Below are 23,508 nucleotides of genomic sequence, written 5' to 3'. Positions count from 1 at the left end.
CTGAACTATTTATCCAATACATGTATCTCTAAGAACTTACAGAGTGTAGAGAGACAGGAAACCGAGGTCAGAAGACATGACGGGAGTCGGATTCAAACTCTGGTCCTCACGACTCAAAAACGGAACATGTGGTCAGTGCACTAACTGGCTGAGCCACCAATGCCATGCAGCACTGTTCCGTTATGGTTGTGTGTTATTGTACAAGATTCTCCTTCTATATGTATATGACTCACAGAAATTCAGACAAATTGACAGCTAAACTACAATAGCAGAAGGCTCTATCAATGTCTCCCTGTTTCCGCAGCAGGACAAAGCAGAGATACAAAGCTAAAATGGAACATGTCTACATCTAAAATGACCAGGTTGAAAACTATGCTCAGCTGTGTCCTATGCAAGTCGGTAGTTTGTATAGAAGCCACAACCCCCCCCCCCCCCCACCATCACCACCACCACCAACACCACCCCAGGAAATAACAGACTCAAAACATTTGAGAAGTTGAGATGGAGGGATAACAGATGTCCATCCAGCAATTATGTAACAAACGACAGCTGACACTGGATTGTCTGTGTGTATGCACGTGTGTTGATACTATGCCTGTGTGCAGGGCATTCCTGGTATGGTGATGACTAATGGATAGAATGAATTAGATTGTGACAGACAATGTTCAAAGTACAATCACACACACACAGATGAAGATTTTGAGCAAATTTTGAGAAAGAAAATTAACATGACCCTGGTTGTCATTCATTTTAACTTAGCTCCCAACTGAATGCATTACCTGCAATTGCGTCCTTCGATTGCCAAGATACAGTGTCACAATGACGCAAGTATAAACTAAAACACAAATAAAATGTGGAGATCATATAGTTGTATAATCCATCTTTTTGCCTAATTTGCTTACAGGACTGGTTCTCAAAAAGGAGACCAAGCACCTTTAGTAGTCTCCATAGATGATTCCAGAGACCAGAGCCCACACACACACACAAAAGTAATCACTTGTTATTCATTAACAAAAAAGTAAAGATGGCAATTACATTGTATCACTGATTTAATCTATCAACTATGATATGAAAAAACACTAAAATCATATCTAGAAAAAACTAAAATATTTTTGACAGAACTCCCAGCTTCCTGGTAGAAAACAGTATTAAATTAAGGTTTCAAAATTAGCCCGAATGCATGTATCGGTACTTTAAAGTATAAAAATAGCTTCATAGGAACCCACACCATGAGGCACCATAAAACAAGAGCGATTCCCTGCTTATTATGATTCTAGTCTGCCTCTATAAGGGTGTCGTAAGGGCCTGGATTAGCTCCAGAGGGCCACTCTCCCAGCCCTCCTCTCCAACGTCCTACCATCTGTGCCATTCAGCAAATCCCAACACTCAGGGTTCCATCCTCAAAGGCTGTTGCACATAATCTCATCAAGCTCACAACATGTTCATGGGTATTGGGTGACACGCATACTGTAACTGACTAACTGTACATAACATACATTTAGGGGTGGGCGATATGGCCAGCATAGCATATTGCAATTGTTTTAGGCAATATCACAATGTGATGTGCTAAAGCTAATTAGCAAGTTATTATACAATTACAACCAAACTGAAAGTCTAGCCTTATAAGAAAACAAGCACTGCATACAAGTATTTAAAATATAAGAGACTATCTATCTGATATGTGAATGTGAGAATCAAAATATGCTGGTAGTCCAGACAGAGCTCAAAAAAGGTTGCGAACCACTCACTGCCTTCATACAACAACACACGTACACACACCATTTTTAAGAAACTCCTACAGTTTGGTGGCGCTTGCTCCCACACAGCTCAACGAGAGCAATGCTGTGTACAGTACATGTGCATGTCAGTGGGTGCCTGTGGCGGTGAAGCTTAAATGTAATGTCTGGTGGTGTTTTTCATGTTCTCATGAAACAAGCCAAGCTTTTGTTGGGTCGTGTTCAAACCAGCCTACACAGAGAATGTGATGCAGAAAAGAAAAGCGTTCCTTTCTGTCAGGCACAACACAGCGATGCATTGATTTTGTCGAGAAAACAATGTCCTCAAGCCATGCAAGCAAACAGAAGTAGGCTAATGACTCAACTGGTTTTGTAGATAATTACACATTCTGCACACAAAAGAGATCCATAAGAAAAAAGATACACCATCTTTTTCACTTCAGCACTTATTTTCTAAAATGGAGATAGATCGGAATTCCCTGAGAAGGTGGGGAAATTATGACAATCTATGTTTCCCCACTATGAAAAGAATACTTCACTGTATCCACTCAACACTGAGGCCATTTCTAACAAATGTGCTGCTCTGGCCACAGGGGCAACACAAAGGCATAACAAGGCTAGTGAAGGCAGGCTAAAGTTTGTCGTGCCAATGCAGCCTTCACTGCAGTCCTGAAGACAGCAGGGTGACCTCTCCAAACGTAGGCAGGCAAAGCCAGCCATACGGGTCAGTGTGCCATGTAATTGGGTGCACTGATGCTGAATCAGCATTCATGGCAAGCTGACAGATGCATTTAAAATAAGCATTATACAGTGGAAATTCTGTAGAGCAGTGGTTCTCAAAGTGGGGCCCGGGGGTCCTTGAGGGGGGGGGGGGTCCCAGGGGGTCCCCAGCAAAAGTAGTTAACACAGCATCACAATGATTTTAACGACTTCGTCCATTTATATGTTGGCTATTCAAAAACAGCAGATCTACAAGCTCACGGCTTGTATATCTGCTGTTTTTGAAAATGTTTGAAAAATATTGAAAATATTTGGAAGATTTTGCCTTTTTTTTTTTTTTTTTACATACATCTTCTCTTCTGGGAGTCCCTGGCACAAGACATTTTCAGATGGGGTCCGTCCGTGGCCAAATAAGTATCAATGTGGGGGTTTGAGAAACACAGCGGATAGAGGATACAAGTCAATCCATACTGTTGGAACTAGAGCCCGACCAATGGCAGATTATTGGGTCTGATGCCGGTTCATATTTTTTGTCCTAGATTGATTACCAATATTTTGACCAATATTATTTTGTCTGTTATTTTGTAATGTTTTCTGACCAATTTGAAAAACTTCTATTTGAGAACATTTAACTTATAAGCAAACAAGTAAATCAAAATAAACAAATAACTTTTTAATAGATAAATAAATACACACAAAGTATGCCTTACAGTATGCCCTATTGAAAAAAAGAATCTTCAAAAATAGCCAATCTACAAGCACAATAATGCATCTCATCACAACGCACTGTGAGCTTGTAGATCGGCTATTTGAAAATGTTCACCTATGATGACATGGTCAAAAAAAGGGACGTCAGGTTAAAAGTGGTTCAAATCGTGACACATCAGCTGAATAGCTGGCGATATCGATGTTGTCAAAAAAGTCAAATAATGGCCGATATATCAGTGGTGCTCTAGTTGGAACTAGGGTTGGGATCCAGAAACAAGAGGAATCAGGAGGAAACAGATGCAACATTAAGGAACAAGAATCAGTTCCATCACATTTGGAACCATATCAGGAACCGTTTTTTTAATCACACTGTCAAAGGAATTGTTAAAAGGGACCCGTTGAGGAACCGGAATCGTTAAAATCCTAAAGGATCCCAACTCTAGCTGGAACAGGAAATCCTTCGGGGTGGGTGATGTTGACAAAAATAAATCAATATTTTTTTACCTAGTACCTCGATGTCAATAATGATTAATCTGACGAATCAGTGACGATGTTTGGGAGATGACTATTGGTTACATGCACTTAAGATTTTTTTTTTTAAATATTTTTGAATTACGATGACTTAACAGCCATTGTTCATTTCACTATCTCACTTTGCTGAATGCAACCTTTAAAAGACAACATTTAGCCTAAATCAGAAGTCTGGTTATTGGCCAGGAATGTTCACTTACTGGTCGAGGAATCTGACTGTGCATTGTTCTACAAGCTAGGCCTAAGTCATGATATTACGATAATCAAATTCCCAGACAATATAGTTTCATATCACAATATCGAGTTTATATTGATATATTGCTTAACTCTAGTGTCTGTGCCCTTTATCATAGTTTGTTTATTCAAATAAAACATCAAATAACTAGTCTGCGAGGTCAACTGGACAGAGAGGAAGTGATGAGAGATTGAGAGACAAGACAGAAAGTGAGCGAATTGCTGCACTTCTGCATTTGACAAGGAAGTGTCCCTCCATCAGTCTCTCTCATTTCACACTAATCTTGTGTGACACATGTGCCTGTTTAACACAGGGTCACAGTCATTTAAAAACTCTCTGTAAGGGGTGTCATAAATATTGACATTTCAATGTCATTACTCTACTGGTGGTAATGTTCCACCATGCTGCTCGCAACAGGTGCATTCCCATGTCACAAGGCCTATTGGCCTTTAATGAAAGAGTATACATGCTGCCAACAAAGCCAATACACACAGACAGATGCAGCTTTTGATGAACCTGCAAACTGAGCTCCTTGAATATCTGATTGTTTGAAATGATCACATGTTTTCAGGCCAGGCAGGCAGTCAAGTCTCAGAACTTTTCTTTCTCCCCCCAAATGAGGTGCCAGATAACAATTAATGACCAGTCGTTTCAGTATTGTCTAAGTGTTATTCCAATCAGGACTGCACACCATTTAGCTGGTGACTTATGATGATACACTCAAAGCACCATTTTACTGCCAATAACAAATAAATAAATGGGTCCTTGAATGGGTTCCAACAGCGTCATTGAGCATGCTCCTAAAAAGTTCTCCCAAATCTTGTGTCTCTCCCCCCTGCCCAGTCAAGTGGCCCCCATGGAGGTCACTGCTATCTGCTGCTAGTGTAACAAACAGAACAGGAAGTAGGCTATAGGTTAAAACTAAAAGTTTGCGCCTACCTGATTTTGTAATTTGGTAGTGTGTGCTTTTTCTTGATGACCCGTTTCAGTTGATTGACGATGATTGATGTGAGTTGGGGCAAAGGCCTTCCTTCAAACTGGGACTTCACCTCGAAGTCTATCAGTGGGTCCTTGATGAAGGAGAAGGACCAGTGGGAGTAGGGCTGGCGCGTGAACTGCAGCCTCAGCTTTCCTTCCACCTTGATCATCTTCACGAACAGGTACGCAGACTTCCCGAAGACCAGGTCTACGTCAATGGCCAGGTGGAACCCTCCGTTATACTCGAGGTCCACTTCAAAGTTGAGCTCCTCGGGCATGCCGTCCTCGTTCAAGTGCACCGGCTTGATCAGTTCGGCCGTTTTGAACACGGGCAAAGTATTGCCCAGGGAGATATCCCTGAGACTGAGTCCCTCCAGCAGCCGACCCGCCGTCTTTGTCTGCAGCAGCTCCTCGAACTCCACCTTGATCTTCTTGGTGAGCCAGTGTCTGACGGCGGGAGTGTCTCGGAGCTCCTTGAAGAGGAACAGAAAGATGGCATTGAGGAAATCGCACGTCTCCGGCTTGGATGCATGGACATTGGGCTCGCCGCCGTGCGACGCCAGTGGCGACTGCTTTGGGCTAACGTTACTGCTAGTGACAGTAGCCGCTTCCTGCTGCTGTCGTGAGGAGGAGACGGCCTCCTGCTGCTGTCTGGACGGTGCGTTGTCTTGTTGTTGTTGCTGCTGGCCCGGTTCGGCATGATGATGATGTTGCTGGTTGTTAAAGTAATCCTTCAATGCGGGATCGGGCACCGCTTTGACATATTGCACTGTCCTGCCCACGGGCTCGGGGCTCCATCGGTAAATCAACAAGAACTGTAATATCAGCGTGACGACGGCTCCGGAGATCGCGGAAATCAGTATCAGGTAAATCATTTCGAGCTACTGTACCAGCCGCCTGTCGTCTGTCGCGTTAAAATGTGTTCATTCTGAGAGGTTTAACCGTAAATAACAAAGCAAGTTCCACCTGGTCGCTCACAAAGCTGCCATATCATCTGCCTCTTTCCTGAGGTTGAGACTCCGCAGCTGATTGGGCGAACGTATGCGTAGTGTGCGTGATGACGTAGGAGAGAATGTGTACAAGAAGGGCCAGAGGCTTTGCTGCTTCAAAGCTGATAATTATCCCACTAATATACCTCCATGACTAATACTCTAAAGTCCAGTTAGGCAGATATTGATTCAATTATAAAATGTGTATAGAAACTATTTGACTATAACAGGATTTGTATTATTTTTTTTGCCATTCTCCCTAGTCTCTACTATGAAAGTTTAGCAGTAGCCTACCCTACAGCACATCTAGAGCAGTGGTTCTCAACCTGTGGGTCGGGGTCCCCAGATGACAGCTAGTGAAGTGACAATTTAAAGGTACGGTAAGTGATTTACTTTGGTTAAAATAAGCGTTAAAGGTAGGGTAAGTGATATTTTTTGGTTAAAACAAAAAGTATTTTGTTAAAAGGTTAAAATACTATTTCTGATAGTAATCATTGCTATAGAGTGTTTTTTCAGTAACATATGTCTCCCTGTCTCTCCAGCTCTTTAATAAGCTGAAAATACATTTTTCGGTAGGTGTCAAAATCTCAGCCAATCAGGAGAAAGTACCCATTTTTAAGCTTAATTGGTATAGTGTTCCAGTTCCAATTTTGTCTGCTCATTTCTTAGTGTCATCACTTCCAATTTCACTTGTTTAATCTGTATCCTGATTGAGTTCTCTGTCCTGGTTGGATAGAGACACACGGGGACTACAAATTTCACGCCCACTTTTGAGACAGCGCCGCTACTCGAGGTCCGTTAGAACGATGAACTGCAGCTGCCAATGCAATCCCTATGAGAGGATATGAGAATTAGCCTACTTTTGAAATATTCCTACATTAACTGGAGACGATATTGATTTAAATAAAAATATGTTTCCAAATGTATGGAGTGTCTTTGTCAACATATCTTCTTGTTTTCTTAATAGCTGATGTGTTTCACATTTAATTTGCCACTTTAACAAGTTACCCATAATGCTAACACAGCAGAGGGTAGACAGCAGACAGGCATTTCAGTGACATCACTGTCTTTACGAGCGCCGAGCGCCGACCGACAGCGTACCCACTGTAGAGGCAGGAGAGGCGGTCGCCTGCCCAACTAAGATCTCGCCTCCACTAAAAAAAAAAATAACCCAAAAATGTGTCATTGCGTGCTTAATGTCCTCAAAGTCACGCATCCAACAAGCTTTGAACTGAGCAGATTGGACCTTCTGTTCCAGAGATAATGACCAAAACCTATTGAAAACGGCCACTTTCGCCAGTTTTCTGGGTATTGAAAACCTCAAGGGATGCGTCCGTGATGCGACCACTTAAAGTCTGGATCTCCGATGCTAGCGGTTTTGACATACTGATGGAGTATATTATAGTATATTGTGGGTAGTATATCGAGATGAAAGATATGGGACATTAAAAAGGACAAATTAAACAAATGTGACAGATTATTAGAACACAAAAAAAATCGCTACAGCCTCAGTAGTTAACCAGTGAAATGACGGTATTTTACAATGCCTCTCATAGAGATTGCATTGAGAGCTGCAGTTCATCGTTCTAACGGACCCCGAGTGTCAAAAGTGGGCGTGGATTTGTAGGCCTTCCGCTTCCGGCCGTGTGTCTCTATAGAATTGGAAATGAAACTGAAACTGAAACGAAAATGCCTTTTCTGTTTAATAAAGAGGTGGAGAGACAAGGAGACTCCTAATACTGAACAAACACTCTATAGCAATGAGTACTATCAGAATATAGAGCTATTTAACACTTATTTTAACCAAAGCAAATCACTTACCCTACCTTTAAATAGCTCTATAGACACACACGACCGGAAGCGGAAGGCCTACAAATTCACGCCCACTTTTGACACAGCGCTGCTACTCGGGGTCCGTTAGAACGATGAACTGCAGCTGTCAATGCATTCCCTATGAGAGAATATGAGAATTAGCCTACTTTTAAAATATTCCTACATTAACTGGAGACGATATTGATTTAAATAAAAATATGTTTCCACATGTATGGAGTGTCTTTGTCAACATATCTTCTTGTTTTCTTAATAGTTGATGTGTTTCACATTTAATTTGCCACTTTAACGAGTTACCCATAATGTTAACACAGCAGAGGGTAGACAGCAGACAGACAAGTTTTCGCATTTCAGTGACATCACTGTCTTTACGAGCGCCGAGCGGCGACCAGTGCCGTACCCACTGTAGAGGAAGGACAGGCGGTCGCCTGCCCAACTAAGATCTCGCCTCCCCTAAAAGAAAACAAATAACCCGAAAATGCGTGCGTACTGTCCTCAAAGTCACGCACCCAACAAGCTTTGAACTGAGCAGATTGGACCTTCTGTTCCAGAGATAATGACCAAAACATCTTGAAAACGGCCACTTTCGCCAGTTTTCTGGGTATTGAAAACCTCAAGGGATGCGTCCGTGACGTATATACCATGTGACCACTTAAACTCTAGATCTCCGATGCTAGCGGTTTTGACATACTGATGGAGTATATTATAGTATATTGTGGGTAGTATATCGAGATGACAGATATGGGACATTAAAAAGGACAAATTAAACAAATGGGACAGTTTATTAGAACACAAAAAAAATCGCTACAGCCTCAGTAGTTAACCAGTGAAATTACGGTATTTTACAATGCCTCTCATAGAGATTGCATTGAGAGCTGCAGTTCATCGTTCTAACGGACCCTGAGTAGCGGCGCTGTGTCAAAAGTGGGCGTGGATTTGTAGGCCTTCCGCTTCCGGTCGTGTGTGTCTAGAGGGCATAGCAGTGGCGGCCATTTTCTGGTTCCACTTCAAAATACTCCCAATACTTTCCCATTGACATTTCCAAAAATATTTATATCAATTAATTTAAGCCTAGAATCAAGCCATCCAGGGTCCTGGTGAATCATGACCATAAAACGTTTGATTCTGTGAAAAAACCTTTTTGAAAACGGCAAAACAAAGGGTATTTATTAAATATAGTATATCATATAATTAAATATAAAATAAAATAAAATCACAGAAAAAAATGTTTTATGGTCATGATTCACCAAGACCCCGGATGGCTTGATATTTCTTTAAATAGCCGATCTACAAGCTCACAACGCCTCACGTTGCGAGCAAGGCGTTGTAGATCTGCTATTTTCACAATATTTGTCTGTGGAACCGAGTCAAACAAAATGTAATTCCTCAATTCCTACATTCCAAGTGCTTATCAGGGTGTGGGGTCCCCAGTTCAAATATGATTATTTTGGGGGGTCACGACCTGAAAAGGTTGAGAACCACTGATCTAGAGCATTCTGCAAGAGAGATACAAGATCATTTTGAGCAGTGATACTTTAACAGTCCAGAACCGTTATTTGTTATTATTATTATTAAATATGTTGCAAGTTTGCAATATTTTACTTGCAAGGACTCAGTGTTTACACAAAAGCTGGTAATTTAAAATGTGGTGATCAACAGGTTGTCTTTTCTCCCTTCTTCAAAGAAGAAAGTACTCCAGCTTAGAATCAAGTCAGCCCACTAATTCAATTTTAACAATAATTCTGTTAGTCCAGAAGGCTCACAGGATAAGAGCACTTAGCCATAAATCCACATACATCAGATAATGACCATTGAAAGATTTCTTGCCAACTACCTCTTTGTAAAACAAAGTTAGTAGTCTTATCAAATGGCATGATTAAGTAGCCTAATTATCTAGGCTACTATATCACTACAACATCAGTTGTCTACAAGTGCTCACAGTGCTCCTTGGACTTTCCTTCCTTGGACCTACCTGTGGATTATACGAGGGACAAGTGACTTGACTTTTTTTCTTTGCTCTTCCTCATGGACCTACTTGCGGATTATACCAGTGTCAGTCTACCTTATGTGTATTATGTGGTCGACACGTACTGACATTTTGCACCTTAATCCCATGTACAACGCACTGACTTGTCTTTTTATTGTGTTTTTTTTAGCACCTTAACTAACGTCCATAAGTACATCATGCACAGTATACATCTGCTGCTATGCTCACGCACCTTTATATCTTATCTCAGGTGCCATGTGAAAATATGTAGATAACTTTCTTTTTCTTTTTCTTTTGTTCTCTTGTTTGATCTCCTCTCCCCCCTTCCCTTTCTTTTTTTCTATGGAAATAACGATACAATGGGAACTTTTTTCCTTCTAGATTTATTTTTGGGCTTCTATTCTAGGACAGTAGGCTGACAGGAAATGGGGGGGGGGGGGGGGGAGATGGGGAGTGACATGCAGCAAAGGCCGTCGGGATCAGGAGTCGAACCCATGACGCGCTGTCAGGCTACATTGAGTCTACGTGCCTGGACCGCTACGCCAGCGGTCCAGGCCTTACGATGGGAACTATGCACGAAAGAGAATTTCACCCACTTTTTTACTTCAGTAAACCTGTGATGTGATTGTGACAATAAAGCTGATTCTGATTCTGTACTCTTCCATCGCCTCAACGCACTTTTCTCACTTGTCAGAACATTTCCATCTCTATCCTTTATCACCCTAACCTGATGCACATCCTTCCCAGCTCTGTCCTTCTGTCTAGCCAATTGGTACAAGTCCTTTTATCTTCCCTTGGTGTCCAACTCTCATACAACTCCTCAGATTCCTTTTCCCTAGCCTTGAGAAGCCTTGAGCCTTTAAAAACACAAATTAAAATGAAATAAATAATATGATTTGTCTTCTTGGATGTAATTTTCTCTCTGGCGGTCAAAGGCGAAAGGAAGCACGATGGTCTACACATTTCCCTCCATGTTAAACTTGACCATCCGACTACCCACCAGTTGAAAACGGGTGTGCAGTGTTACTTCTATGCCTTGGATATAGACACTGCTACTGCTGTTCAACATGTCGCCAACGAGTGTCATCAATGTGCATCCTGGTCATCCTTGCATGACCAGTATAAATGATCCACCTGAGGTCATCTCGGCCGTCTTCACAGCTGAAATGCAGGACCAGTTCTCCCATCAACCTGTTAATGACCAGGCTCTCATCAAGGAGCAGCATTTTCTACGCTATACCTCCTACAGAGTCACATCGAGTGACTGCTATAAGGTGAAGGGCCCTTCTGCAGCCACGGGTCCATTGGACTGCCTGTCATCCGATGAGGACCCAGATGAGTCTTCTCACCCTGCATGGCCCACGGTGACACCAGATATGTCTGAGACCCTGTCGACACCGTGGCTGCCTGATGTCGGAATCAGTTAGATGAGGATGTGTCTCCTCCTGTCACAGTTTGTGGCTCTGTGTGGGCGTAGGCTTGCCTCCCAGCCTTCAGCTTTGGCGCACCTGCCAATGGTCACCTCATCTCCTTCAGTTGATGCATCAACTCATCAACCCTCACAATATTTGAACGCTGGTCTTCTCTCCACTCATCGCCAGATCATTGCACAGCCTTCCGAAGAGGCAATAGGATTGTGAACTATAATGTGGACAGTGAACGATAATGTTTACTGTAATGGGCAGTAAACATTATCGTTCACTGTCCACATTATAGTTCACAATCCTATTGCCTCTCTTCGGTAACCGCCCGCCACTGATGCTAATGACACAGATACGTTGTGGTGTTTAGGGGATGTGTATTGTATTCACAGGACATGGGATTTTTTTTATTTATTTTTTGAGGGGGGGTGTATGGTTGACAAGTTGACAGCGTCGCAGGTTCGAATCTCGATCCCGACGACCTTTGCTGCGTGTCACTCCCCATCTCTCTCCTCATTTCCTGACAGTCTACTGTCCTATCATTAAAGGTATAAAAGCCCTTAAAAAAATAGCCGATCTACAGGCTCACAACGCCTCGTGTATTTTCACAATATTTATCTGTGGAGTCAAACTAAATGTAATGCCTCAACTCCTACATTCCAAGTGCTTATCAGGGTGGGGGGTCCCCAGTTCAAATATGATTATTTTGGGGGGGTCACGGCCTGAAAAGGTTGAGAACCACTGCTCTACATAATAACCTGGGGGTTTCCAGGCCTAACCTTACCTACAAAAAAGTAGGCCTAACCCTAGCCTTAACCCTAACATTAACCTCACAAAAACGATGCCTATTTATTGTTTATTGGTTAGGATCCCCATTAGCTGTGCCCTAAAGCACCGCTAGTCTTCCTGAGGTCCACAAACCTAACCCCACACTAATATAGCATTTGTCGGACTATTGAGACATTGGTGGGCAGGTGGGCCCACTTGTAGCCTACAGCTTACCCGTTGACCTAAACTGGCATTATACTAATTTCTTGACAAAAAGTCACACAAGGTCGAAACCACCAAGAGTCCAATTCGATATTATTACACACAAAAATATATTATGCAGAATGCAGTTCATTTCTGTTATTTTGCCAGAAAATAATAATGAAACTAGAAAAAGTGCTCCTCGGAGCACAGGTCTCCTCGGAGCACAGGTAGGTTATTGTGGGCCAGCAATGTTCAGAATTTGCCAATCAGGCTGGAATATAAAAAATCGGACGGAACCATCTTGATCACTTGACTATAGAGATAATGTGTACTGATTTGCATGATGTTTGGACAAAATTTGTAGTAATATAAAAAAGAAAAATCGGCCTCCTGGTGGCGCTATAATAGGGCAATGTTAAAAGGGTAGCGTTTGTTCTTCAACGTAGTGTGAATGTGCGTGCAAACTGCAAAGTTCCACCGCAATCAGACGCTGCGTTCATGATTTGCGGCATTTTGTTCAAAACGGGCCACTCCTGCAAACTTTAGATGTCAATGTTAACCAATCACGATGGAATATGAAAAATCAAACAGATCCATCTTGATCACATGACTATAGAGATCATGTGTACCGATTTGCGTGGAATTTGGATAAAATCTGAAGGCTTAATCTCAGAATTTGTGTTTTACATAAGTCGGCCTCCTGGTGGCGCTATAAAAGGCTAATGTGTAAAATACAGGGCAGATGTCAAAAACTTGGGCCAGAGGTTCTGAATTGGCATCCAGGGAGTGTGTGTGCACAGTTTCGCAGCGACCGGGCCAACGGTGCCGGAGATTAGTCGCTCGCAGACAGATGGACACACGGACACACGGACGGACAGGGTGCAAAACATACTCTCTCGCCATGCCTTCGGCCTGGCGGAGACAATAATGTTCATTTGCCTGTTTTAGGCCTACAGCATTAAGGCTGAGACAAGAGTGAAGAGGCAGGGTTTTGTGATGCATGCAAGCAGTAGCCGAAAGCTGAAATCATAGGAGCCTTCTCCCAAATCCTTGAATTACTTATTTTCTGAAATATCTATGATCAAGAGTAGCTACAATACAATGGTGTGGCCGATTCTTTTGGTGGAGAAACTTATCGAGTCATTTCAGATGAAAAGCATTTTGGATAAATATCATATTCATCCAAAATTAAATGCATATACATTATTATATTTTATTATTATTATTATTATTATTATTATTATTATTGTTATTGTTATTGTTATTGTTATTGTTATTATTATTATTATTATTAGACTATAATGTATATAATATAAAATAGATACAAAAAAGCACGTAGATTGTTCATCCAGCAGATGGCAGCAACTTTAGCAAATGTGGCGGGTGCCAAGTGCCAACATTGGCAGTTGGCACCACGGGCCGTGCCTAAGAGCAAGAGGTTGCCTTGCCTACCCTATAGGCTTACTAAGTAAAAGTCAGACTCGATAAAATACTATTCTATATTTTAGTCTTGATCCAAGGTCAGAATCGCTACATACACTTGATGATGTTCTTTCTTTCTTTTTTCTTTCATTTGACACATCCGTTCGGTTCATCGGAAACCAGTGTTCCGTTCTCGTCTTGAATACATCCATGTTGACGTCAATTTAAATGATCTTAACACGCTCGTCAAGGTGTACCTAAGTAAGCATGGAACTTCCGCCCAGTGGACGCCAAAATAAGAGCTAATTGACTGTAATGCGTATGCATTTCAGAATTCCGTTACATGTGGCACAATGACTGTGTGTGTGTGTGTGTGTGTGTGTGTGTGTGTGTGTGTGTGTGTGTGTGTGTGTGTGTGTGTGTGTGTGTGTGTGTGTGTGTGTGTGTGTGTGTGTGTGTGTGTGTGTGTGTGTGTGTGTGTGTGTGTGTGTGTGTGTGTGTGTGTGTGTGTGTGTGTGTGAGCCTGAGCACACCACGGTGGATTCGATTCCTGCTGCTCCTTCTTTGGGGTTTTGTCATACCTGACTATATTTGACTTCTACCGGTATGTTTTTAATTGGTCACTTTATGTGTTTTTGTTTGTCTGTTTGTTTACAACATATTCCTGATAAGTGCTTCCCATGAACATTTGTTATTCATCAATAAACATGTTAGCCAACCATCTATCATTTTGAAAGTCTGCCAACCGGAAGTCATATGCTTATTTAGGCGTCATTTGACGTGCTTGTCACAAGTTTGAGAGTAACGGAAAACTGTGTGCAGTCAGTCAGGCTCCGGCCACCGCGCGGGAGGCATGCAGGCATCATCTCTCTGCATCAACCCACAACATACAAATAGACCTCCTGTACCTCACCTGCTGAGTACTTGTCCTCGACTCCCACATTGTAGGCTGAGAATGACCAGCATTAAGGCGTTTAATAAGGAGCCATTTGGTAAGTTATAATCTCAATATTATTATTGATTCAATACTTTATTATTAGCAGTTTGCAAAAAAAAAAAGCACAGGAAAGTACAGTTCAATACAAGGTCTGCTAAGAGGATTTTAAACCCAAGAAAGCCTATGGCTTGTTTACATTGGCGTCCTTACTACTGCTCTGTTTTTATTTTTCACTGTACAAATTGTGGTTTTGTGCAATAGCCTAACTTGAAATAATATATAATTTTTTAGCCTTAAAGTTAGTGTTAAATCTGCCTGACAACAATAGACGTGTGATTAGATTGTCTTATCACCGATCGAAGATAACTTAAAGGGCAAAGTAAGTTGGTTTAGATTCATACATTTCCGTAACCATCTAACTGTCCAATATTTTCCCCCTATCATTCATATGTATGTTTAGTGGTTTCTGTACAGTGGCCTAGTTAGGAGAATGTTATGGTTATAGGGTTTTAATTTCACAATAAAGCTGAAAGTTTGCTGCTTTTAAAGAAAGGCATATCATACAAACACAGACAGACAGACAGACAGACAGACACACCACCCACAATCAGTCAAAAAGCACAGGCGGTTTGGACAAAGCATGTGTATATCTTTCCTCTGGGTCTAGACATTACATGGAGTCAGTCAGGTATTAGCATGCCATTCACCTCCAGCCATGTGTGGAAACGAAATCATGGAGAGCACTGAGTGCACACACACACACACACACACACACACACACACACACACACACACACACACACACACACACACACACACACACACACACACACACACACACACACACACACACACACACACACGAGTGAGCAAACACCCCACTCCACTGCTTACTGTGCTTATCCTTTCATACAAGGCATGGGTGGTCAAAACGGAGAAAAGCTTGGTTCACCTGTGTGGAATTATGGCCCTAAGCAATGTATTATGATGTGGTTTATATTTCATCTCTTGAACTTTATCCAGAGCATGCAGTTACATGCCCTTGCATTCCCAGAGAGGGAGAAACAATGCTCAACTGATCTTGGGGTTCGACTTACAGTTGATGATTGGGTGACTGAGTATAGGGCCTAATGCTACATCTGAGCACTTAAGGGCATACAGTATAAGCCGCATACACAACAGTGGTGCTATGAGTTTGATGCCAGATGGCATAAGAAGATGTTGTGCAGTACAAGTGTGTTTTATAGCAGCTTCAAAGAAAAGTGCACTTATGTGTGTCTTTATTTGAATATATAATGTACGAATATGCCAGTTATTAAAAGTTGTTTACTATGAACGCAGTATTTGTATAAGACGGTATACAACCATAGTAACACATCATCTTATATTGATTTAGAAATGTGTAGAGTAACCAGATAATAAAGTAATATGGCTAGGTGAAAAAAGTGAAAAAAGGCTATAGAAGAATGTACACACTAAACAAATATTGTTTTTTTCAGTGGTTCTTTGGGGTGGTTGAGGTGATATACAGCACTGCTTCCGTACAAAGAACTTGTTAAGCCCCTGTGTGGTTCTTTCAAGGTTTTCTACTGGTTCTTCAGCTTAGTTTAGGTACATCTAGCACCATTTGACAAAGGTGTTATAGAGCACCAAAAGGGGGTCTCCTTAGCTCTCCTATGATTACGAGCCAAAGAACTATCTTTAGTGCTATTTAGCACCATTTGTTAGAGTGTGTGGTGTACTATCTATCTATCTATCTATCTATCTATCTATCTATCTATCTATCTATCTATCTATCTATCTATCTATCTATCTATCTATCTATCTATCTATCTATCTATCTATCTATCTATCTATCTATCTATCTATCTATCTATCTATCTATCTATCTATCTATCTATCTATCTATCTATCTGTAGTCAGTGGGACTGGATCTATCTATCTATCTATCTGTCTATCTATCTATCTGGGTCAGGGTCACTTGTTTCGTTAAGGGGTGTACTGCATTACTAATATATATATTATTTGTAATGCATGATGTATGTATGTGTATACTGATACACACATACGTACATGGTTAATGCAGTGCCCCCCCCCCCCCTCACATACATGCCTGTGACAACATTTTCCATTAGTGTGGGCTATTTTCAATAGGTGCTAACCCTAACCTTTCCATTGTTTGATACCAAATAGGTTTGTACGGTTTTGAGAGCCCTAACACATAGCTTCTCTGGTGATACCATTGCTGGTATGAAAGAAGAATTAACTACTATAATGCTCTTACAGCACTTTTCAAAACATTGTCTGAGACTTTGTCACTGTATTTGAATCTTTATATAAGTATTTATTCACATACTAGTAGCATTGATGAGTTTGTGGTTCTCAGCAATGGACATGAGGTAAAATGTACAATACAAAGTGTTCTCATTAAGTATAAAAACACATGGCAGAGCAATAAATAACAACGGTTAAAATAACATGTGTACACAAAGCCATGAAACAAGAAGAATCTGTCATTGTTAGCCTGATGTGGGCAGGTTTTTTAATGTCTAAGAGCTCTATAGGTTCTGGGTAACAGGTTTTTGTCTTTTGTTGTCCTTTTGAGCATTTTTGTCCCACACATATGCCACAGGAAATATAACTGCCATACTAATCTCATTAGTGAGGCTATGGAAACAGGTGTGTTTGATCATGTAGGTAGGATGAACCAAGTAGAAGCATTCCACTGAAGAACACAATTAATATATAATTTCCTTTAACAAGTATGACCTTAAATTGTCACATTGTATGTGTGTGTGTGTGTGTGTGTGTGTGTGTGTGTGTGTGTGTGTGTGTGTGTGTGTGTGTGTGTGTGTGTGTGTGTGTGTGTGTGTGTGTGTGTGTGTGTGTGTGTGTGTGTGTGTGTGTGTGTGTGTGTGTGTGTGTGTGTGTGTGTGTGAGAGTGAGAGAGAGAGAGAGTGTTTTGAAAATGTGTTTCTTGTCTTGTATATAGGCTAATTTCACCACTTCCATGTGAAACTTTGTGGGTTAGCAGCATGTCTTTACATTAACCAATGTCTTGAAAGCTGCATGCAGGAAGTGGTGCAGATACACAAGAATGGATTCTCTAATCCTAGTTTCCCATACAAATTAAAGTTAGGCTCAACGTCATGGAGTGTAACCCAAGAAAGGCCAGCAGCGTACTTTATGCGGAGCCCTTTGCGTTAGATACAATGGCTTCATAGTGACGTAAAGTGACGAAGGCCCACATGGCCTTGTACAGGTATTTACTGAAGCTGAAAAGGTGCCTTTGTGCCCCTGTTGCAACTCATCCATGAATGTGCTTTCTGAGAGGCTTCCTTTTCAGGGCTTAGTAATAAGGTTTGATTGAAGACCTTTTCAAGCAGGTGTTGAACATTATTTTCTCCGGTTTTTTTTCTCCAGAGGAAGCTTTCACCAACAAACAAAAACAAGATTGACGTAGATTACTGAAATAGAAACTCCGTATTGGTTTTTTTGCCATATGGTTGTCCCTGTGTGTTTATTTACCGCTACAGCACATGATGAATCATTACATCCTTTTGCTACAATAAACCATGTCATAGCATCTTTATTTTATCTGAATTTGTCTGCTACATCCTGTTTTCTGAAGGGTGGTTTCTGTGCGTATTTGTGGTTGATGCTACTATGATCTCTCATAGTATCATGTGCTGGTGCCAGGTATAAAGTTTTAGTGACAGAATGCGTCAACATCATTGGACAACATTGGAATAAACTATGTTTCTACGTACACACCTCATCTAATTTGAGCCAGACCGAGTTTGGCAGATATATCGGCCATGATATAACTTTTTGACAACATCGGTATTGGCAATTATGCAGCCGATGTGTCCTGATTTTTAACCACTTTCAACCTGGCACCTCTTTTTTCTTTCGATCTAGTAGAAGCTCACAACACTGTGAGTTTGTAGGTTGGCTATTTTAGCATTTTATATTTTTGAATAAAAAAATAAAAGATTACAATTGATTTAGCACTTTTTGACAAAATATGAGTGAAAACATAATTGGTGTTATAGGGACCCTAAAATCTGGCATTGGTCAGGCTCTGATTTATTATTGACTTGGAACATGAATATGACTGTAGAATCAAATTCGTATTATTCTAAATTGATTCATAGATGATATGATGATACAACAGCCTTGCTCTTTTACTACAGAAGGATTTACTGTTCTTTGTTGAAACAAATGGAGGAATTCACTCTTCTCTTTCTTCTTAACAGGCAGAATATCTTCTGAACCGGTGGAGGACACAGACACCAGTAGCTTTATGGCAGAAATTGTAAGGATTTTCATCACTTCATTTATGTTAAATAACTAAAAAGGACGTACGCCTGATTTATACTTAGTTGACCGCTGATGTTGCACACAAAAATCTGCAAGCTGCTATTTTCGGTGCGTGACACGACGAGCAGCCAAGTATATATCAGGCATTATTATACCTGTCTTACTGACAAAACATGTCGTTTTTCTCAAGCAACTAAAAGACATGTCTTTCTTTTCTGCTGATTTCTCATTGTTCCAGTTTTGTTTTTCTTTCTTTTTTTCTTTAAAAGAAATACCATAACTGAGCACATTGTACTGTGATTTCTTGTGCCTGGGGACTCAATGAGAGAAACAAGTCGTAGCAAGCCGCTGCCTCTTTATTCAAACACCAGAGAGTGTAATTTTCTTCCACAGTTACAGGCGACTGTAATCGTTAACGTTATCTCTGTCTCATGAACAGAGACAGAGTGTGAGGCTCTCAAGAGGACGGCGAACCAAACTGCAGAGCCTTTGTTTGTCTTTGTTAGTTTTTATTCATATTACTTTTCTCCAATGTTTTTTTGTCTCTCTCCTCAGTCATTGGAAGCCAACTACCCCGTCCAAGTGACAGATCCTCATGGTAAAGCTAAACCTCAATACAACTTTTCACAATGCATTCATCGGCTTACTTACTCCTTTATTTTGCTGTTCCCTCCCCCAGTGAACATTCGCTCCTCCACCTTTACATTACTGCATTTCAAGAAGCCATTGGTTTCCACTCATTTCAGTATGGTATTGTACTGTATGCAAACTGTATTCAATGGGCTATACATGCAATAACACCAGTATGGTCCTTTAAATATTGATTCATGTTGACAGTATCTAATGTTGTGGTAGTTATGCTGTTAACAGTAAACAGAATTGAAGCTTGACTTAAAAAGAAAGATGATAGCGCAAATTGAATCACAGTATTGCAATCACAATGTTTGTCTGAAGAATCGCAATTTGATATTTTTCCTCAATCATTCAGCTCTATTTTCAGCTGATATCATGTTCTTTACTCTTTATCTCTCTGATGATCTCTCCACCCATATAACTTCAACATATTTTCACTTTTGTTAGACTAGTTATTCCTAGAGTGAATTATATATTTTATGAGCAAACCCTCAATGCATGAATAATCTGCTAAACACATTTGTAAGAGTATGCATTTAGGCCTGATTTATACTTTGTTGCATTCCGTGACCGTGACGCGCACCTGAAATAGATCTACAATGTGTGGTGTGAGCATTGAGCACTGTGAGCTTGTAGAGAGGCTATTTTTGGTACACGCCAGTGCAACACTGGCATGCAACCAAGTATAAATCAGGCTTTAGGCTAAACTATACTGTCTTACACAATCAATAATTTGTGTCTCCACCAGATGCAGTGACACTCCATCTGAGCTCCATGCCCTCTGGGTACCTCACACCCCCCTCAGACCGAATCAGACAGGTCTGTAGGACAAACCCTTCTAGATGTTTATAATATTATATTCACATGATAGTGAAGAAAAGACAGAGGGTTCCCCCTGGACAAAAACAGAAAAATAAGTTTGTTAAAACCATGTTGAACTTGGGTAGAACTTTGGGTTGTATAACTACCTGGCTGGGCATGATATCTAAATATTGTGCATCATATTTATCTGTTGCTTCTATGCTCTGTGAGCTAGAAAAGTACTGAGTACTTCCATTCAATTTCACCGTAGGACGAAAACGTCCTCAAACTCACACTTTCGTGTTAGATTACTTCCGTCAATGATAATTTAACATGAATACAACCGTTTCACTTTCCCCACATTACATACCAGGAGTTGTTTTTTATACATTATTTTGGCGGTATCCATTTTGGGTAAATTCTCGTGCTAAAAGTGTGATTTTGAGACATGTTTTTGTCATACAATGACAGTAAATGGTATCACAACGTATAGTTTATTGCTCACGGAGCTCTGAAGCAGCAGATGAAGATGATAGACAATATTCTAACTCACAGATAGGTGACAAAGGATGGTCCTGAATAAACAAGTGGTGAAACATAACAAATGCAGATGCAAGATTTAAGTGTCTATGAAAGGCACGGATGGCAGGAGCTTCACAGTTCAGTGAAAGTTCAGCTGTGCAAGAACCATGTCACTATTCTACAGAGATGTGGTGTGATGCGATGAGTCACCCTTCAACATATTCCAGACAAGTGGGCAAGTGCATGTGTGTGACGGGATCACTGAATGAGTTTGAAAATTATGTGAATCATTATGGCCTTCATAGTAAGATTTTGGTGGGTTTCCCTTTTAATTTGTCATCTGTCTGTTTATCATGCCCAGGGCTGTACCACAGTTCACTTTGAATTTGTAATTCAGAACTTTGAAAGAGCAGTTATTGTCTCCTATGCTTACTTCTTTCAGTGCTATTTATGGGACAAAATAAAACATGATTTGGTGGTCGGTGTGTCCAATATCTACATGATGTTATTGTTAACATAATGTTGCAGAATATTAACAGGCAAAACTATGTAGATATGTTTGACTCTGTACTGTGTATTGCAAGGTATCTTATATTCATGTGTTTCACAAAAGTCAGTATACAGTATACTGTAGCTTCACACCATGAATCTTGTTTTACCACTGGGAAATCATATATGTATTTTGGGAAATTCAGACAATACCCAGTACACAGGATGTGATGTAACAACCTGTCGATCATGATCCACAAACAGTGCTTTGATAGCTAGTTTTGATATTAGTCAATCAGACTCAGTAATAACTTCCAGCATCCCAACAGGCCACTTAGAATTTGTCTCCCGTAGCCAGATGGTCAGAGATCTCCACCTACTGATACTGTACGTCTGGGGAAATTTAAATTCATTGAATGGGCTTGGATGCCAGAGAAAGCCAGCAGTAACAAACCTACAGTGTGCCCACTGCTTTGAAAACCAGTCCTGATACCATCCCATAAGGATGTCTGAAGTCTTTGCATTGGTTCTGTGAAGCTGTTACTTTTAAAATGTCAGAATAGTTTCCACCCAGTTTTAGCCCATGCATTGAATTCAAATGTCAGCAGACATATTAAGTAGGCAGAGATCTCTGATCGTCTGGCTACGTGAGACTAATTTAGAATATACTGCCTACACATAAACCCACAATATCAAAACTAATTTTAACAAAGACAACTTCATGAATTGAAGTCCACTGGCTGATATCTATTCATTAAAAGCATTGCCTACATTATTTATGGAGAATTAAATTAATGGAATGGACATTACAGATAAAGGTAATAAAAGTAATATGTATTTCTCCCCACATGCTGTAGCCGGTGGAAGATGGTGAAGAATGCATATGTACAACTTCCATTTCACCAGGTGCATTTGACTTTTTTTTTCATTCTTCAAATCATAGATGAATCGTACTTAATTCCACCATGAAAATGCACTTTTAATTCCAATTGGTGTAAGGGCTAAATCCAATTTCACTGTCTCTGCTTTGAACTTAGACTTCCCTAAAGAGCTGCAGTTCTACAGTTCCTGTGACAAGTGCTGCTGCCCTGCACCGCCCCCCAAGATCAGCGACCTCATGAACGACAAGGATCTTCTGGACTTGCTGAGACTCAAACTGGATCCAAACCACTGCACCGTCAAGAACTGGAAGAACTTTGCCAGCCGGTGGGGCATGAGCTATGATGAGCTCACCCTGCTGGAGCACCGGACCCAGGGCTCCCTGTCCCACAGCCCCACCCAGGAGTTCCTGCTGCGTTACAACCAAAAGACAGTCACTGAGCTCACTGAACTTTGCCGGCTCTATCAGCGCATTGATGTGTTACGACTACTGCAGAGCTGGATAGAGAAAGACTGGCCCTCCCGCTGGCAGCAGACTCATTAACTACTAGGACCTGTATATATATTTTGCCCTCTGCCCTTTTCTTATCCTTGATAACCACTGATACATTTGACGAACTTCGGTTTGCCATCAGTCAGTTTGACGAGTCAATTCAAATTAAAGGCCAGGTTACAGGATGACAAGTCAAAGATACTGTACAACTGTTGTAGGAAATGTTGGTGCTCGGGTTCAATTCCCGTAAGCGGTACCTCCGGCTTGGCTGGGCACTCCAACGAACACAATTGGTGTTCATGGGTGGGAAGCTGGAGAGGGATCATGTCCTTGTTGCTGCACCAGATATCCCTGCTGGTTGAAGGGGATTTGGGGGACATAGCACACGCTCGTAGAGGTTGTTTACATCCTTCCCAGGTTAATAGTGTGGGGGATGGCAGCGACAGGGAGCACACTACACATGGGGGGAATTGGCGATAACTAAATTGGTAAACTAATTGATTAAAAAGAATATTGGTGCTGTGGTTTGAGTACAGTTTAAATAGCACTTTTTGAGATTAGACATTTATATATTTAGTATGGTACGGGACAGTATCTGTTCAGTATTCTTATGGTATTCTATGCAATTTATCATTTGCATTGTCAGTGTTGTGGAATGTTGAGGGGAAAGGTGACTCATGGGGATAGCTGAGAAATGGACCCCCCATTTAGAATAGAATATGCTCAAAAGATTTATCCCGACCTGCCTGAATTTGAAAGACGAAAGTTCAATTAGATTCTTCTAAATGCTAACTTCCATGTTTTGTCATGCATTTTGTGTTTGTCACAGGAGTACTTATTTCTTCAGTGTGCCTATGTTCTCTTAAATAAATGAATAAAAAATGACTTTGTCTCAACGTATA

General features: G+C 40.9%; 2 protein-coding genes across 2 annotated transcripts in view; one reads left to right on the top strand and one right to left on the bottom strand.

The window, feature by feature from the left end:
* pdzd8 (PDZ domain containing 8) overlaps positions 1-5,899 on the bottom strand; it is a 53,512-nt gene extending 47,613 nt beyond the window's left edge. Inside the window, exon 1 of the mRNA XM_080448709.1 lies at positions 4,870-5,899. Within this exon, the coding sequence (XP_080304835.1) occupies positions 4,870-5,783 (914 nt within the window). The 5' untranslated portion in view covers positions 5,784-5,899. The remainder of the gene's footprint in view (positions 1-4,869) is intronic.
* Positions 5,900-14,362: 8,463 nt separating this feature from the next.
* On the top strand, positions 14,363-23,502 carry edaradd (EDAR-associated death domain). The gene is made up of 6 exons (XM_080449356.1): positions 14,363-14,521; positions 18,726-18,784; positions 19,345-19,387; positions 20,171-20,241; positions 22,092-22,140; positions 22,272-23,502. The coding sequence occupies exons 1-6, from the start codon at positions 14,383-14,385 to the stop codon at positions 22,655-22,657; spliced, it is 747 nt and encodes a 248-aa protein (XP_080305482.1). The 5' UTR covers positions 14,363-14,382; the 3' UTR covers positions 22,658-23,502.
* The last annotated feature ends 6 nt before the right edge of the window (positions 23,503-23,508 follow it).

This window comes from Gymnoscopelus braueri, assembly GCF_963280865.1.
Source record: "Gymnoscopelus braueri genome assembly, chromosome: 14".
Taxonomy (NCBI): Eukaryota; Metazoa; Chordata; class Actinopteri; order Myctophiformes; family Myctophidae; genus Gymnoscopelus; species Gymnoscopelus braueri.
The sequence above is the reverse complement of the archived record's forward strand: the minus strand, read 5'-3'. Positions and strand labels throughout refer to the sequence as shown.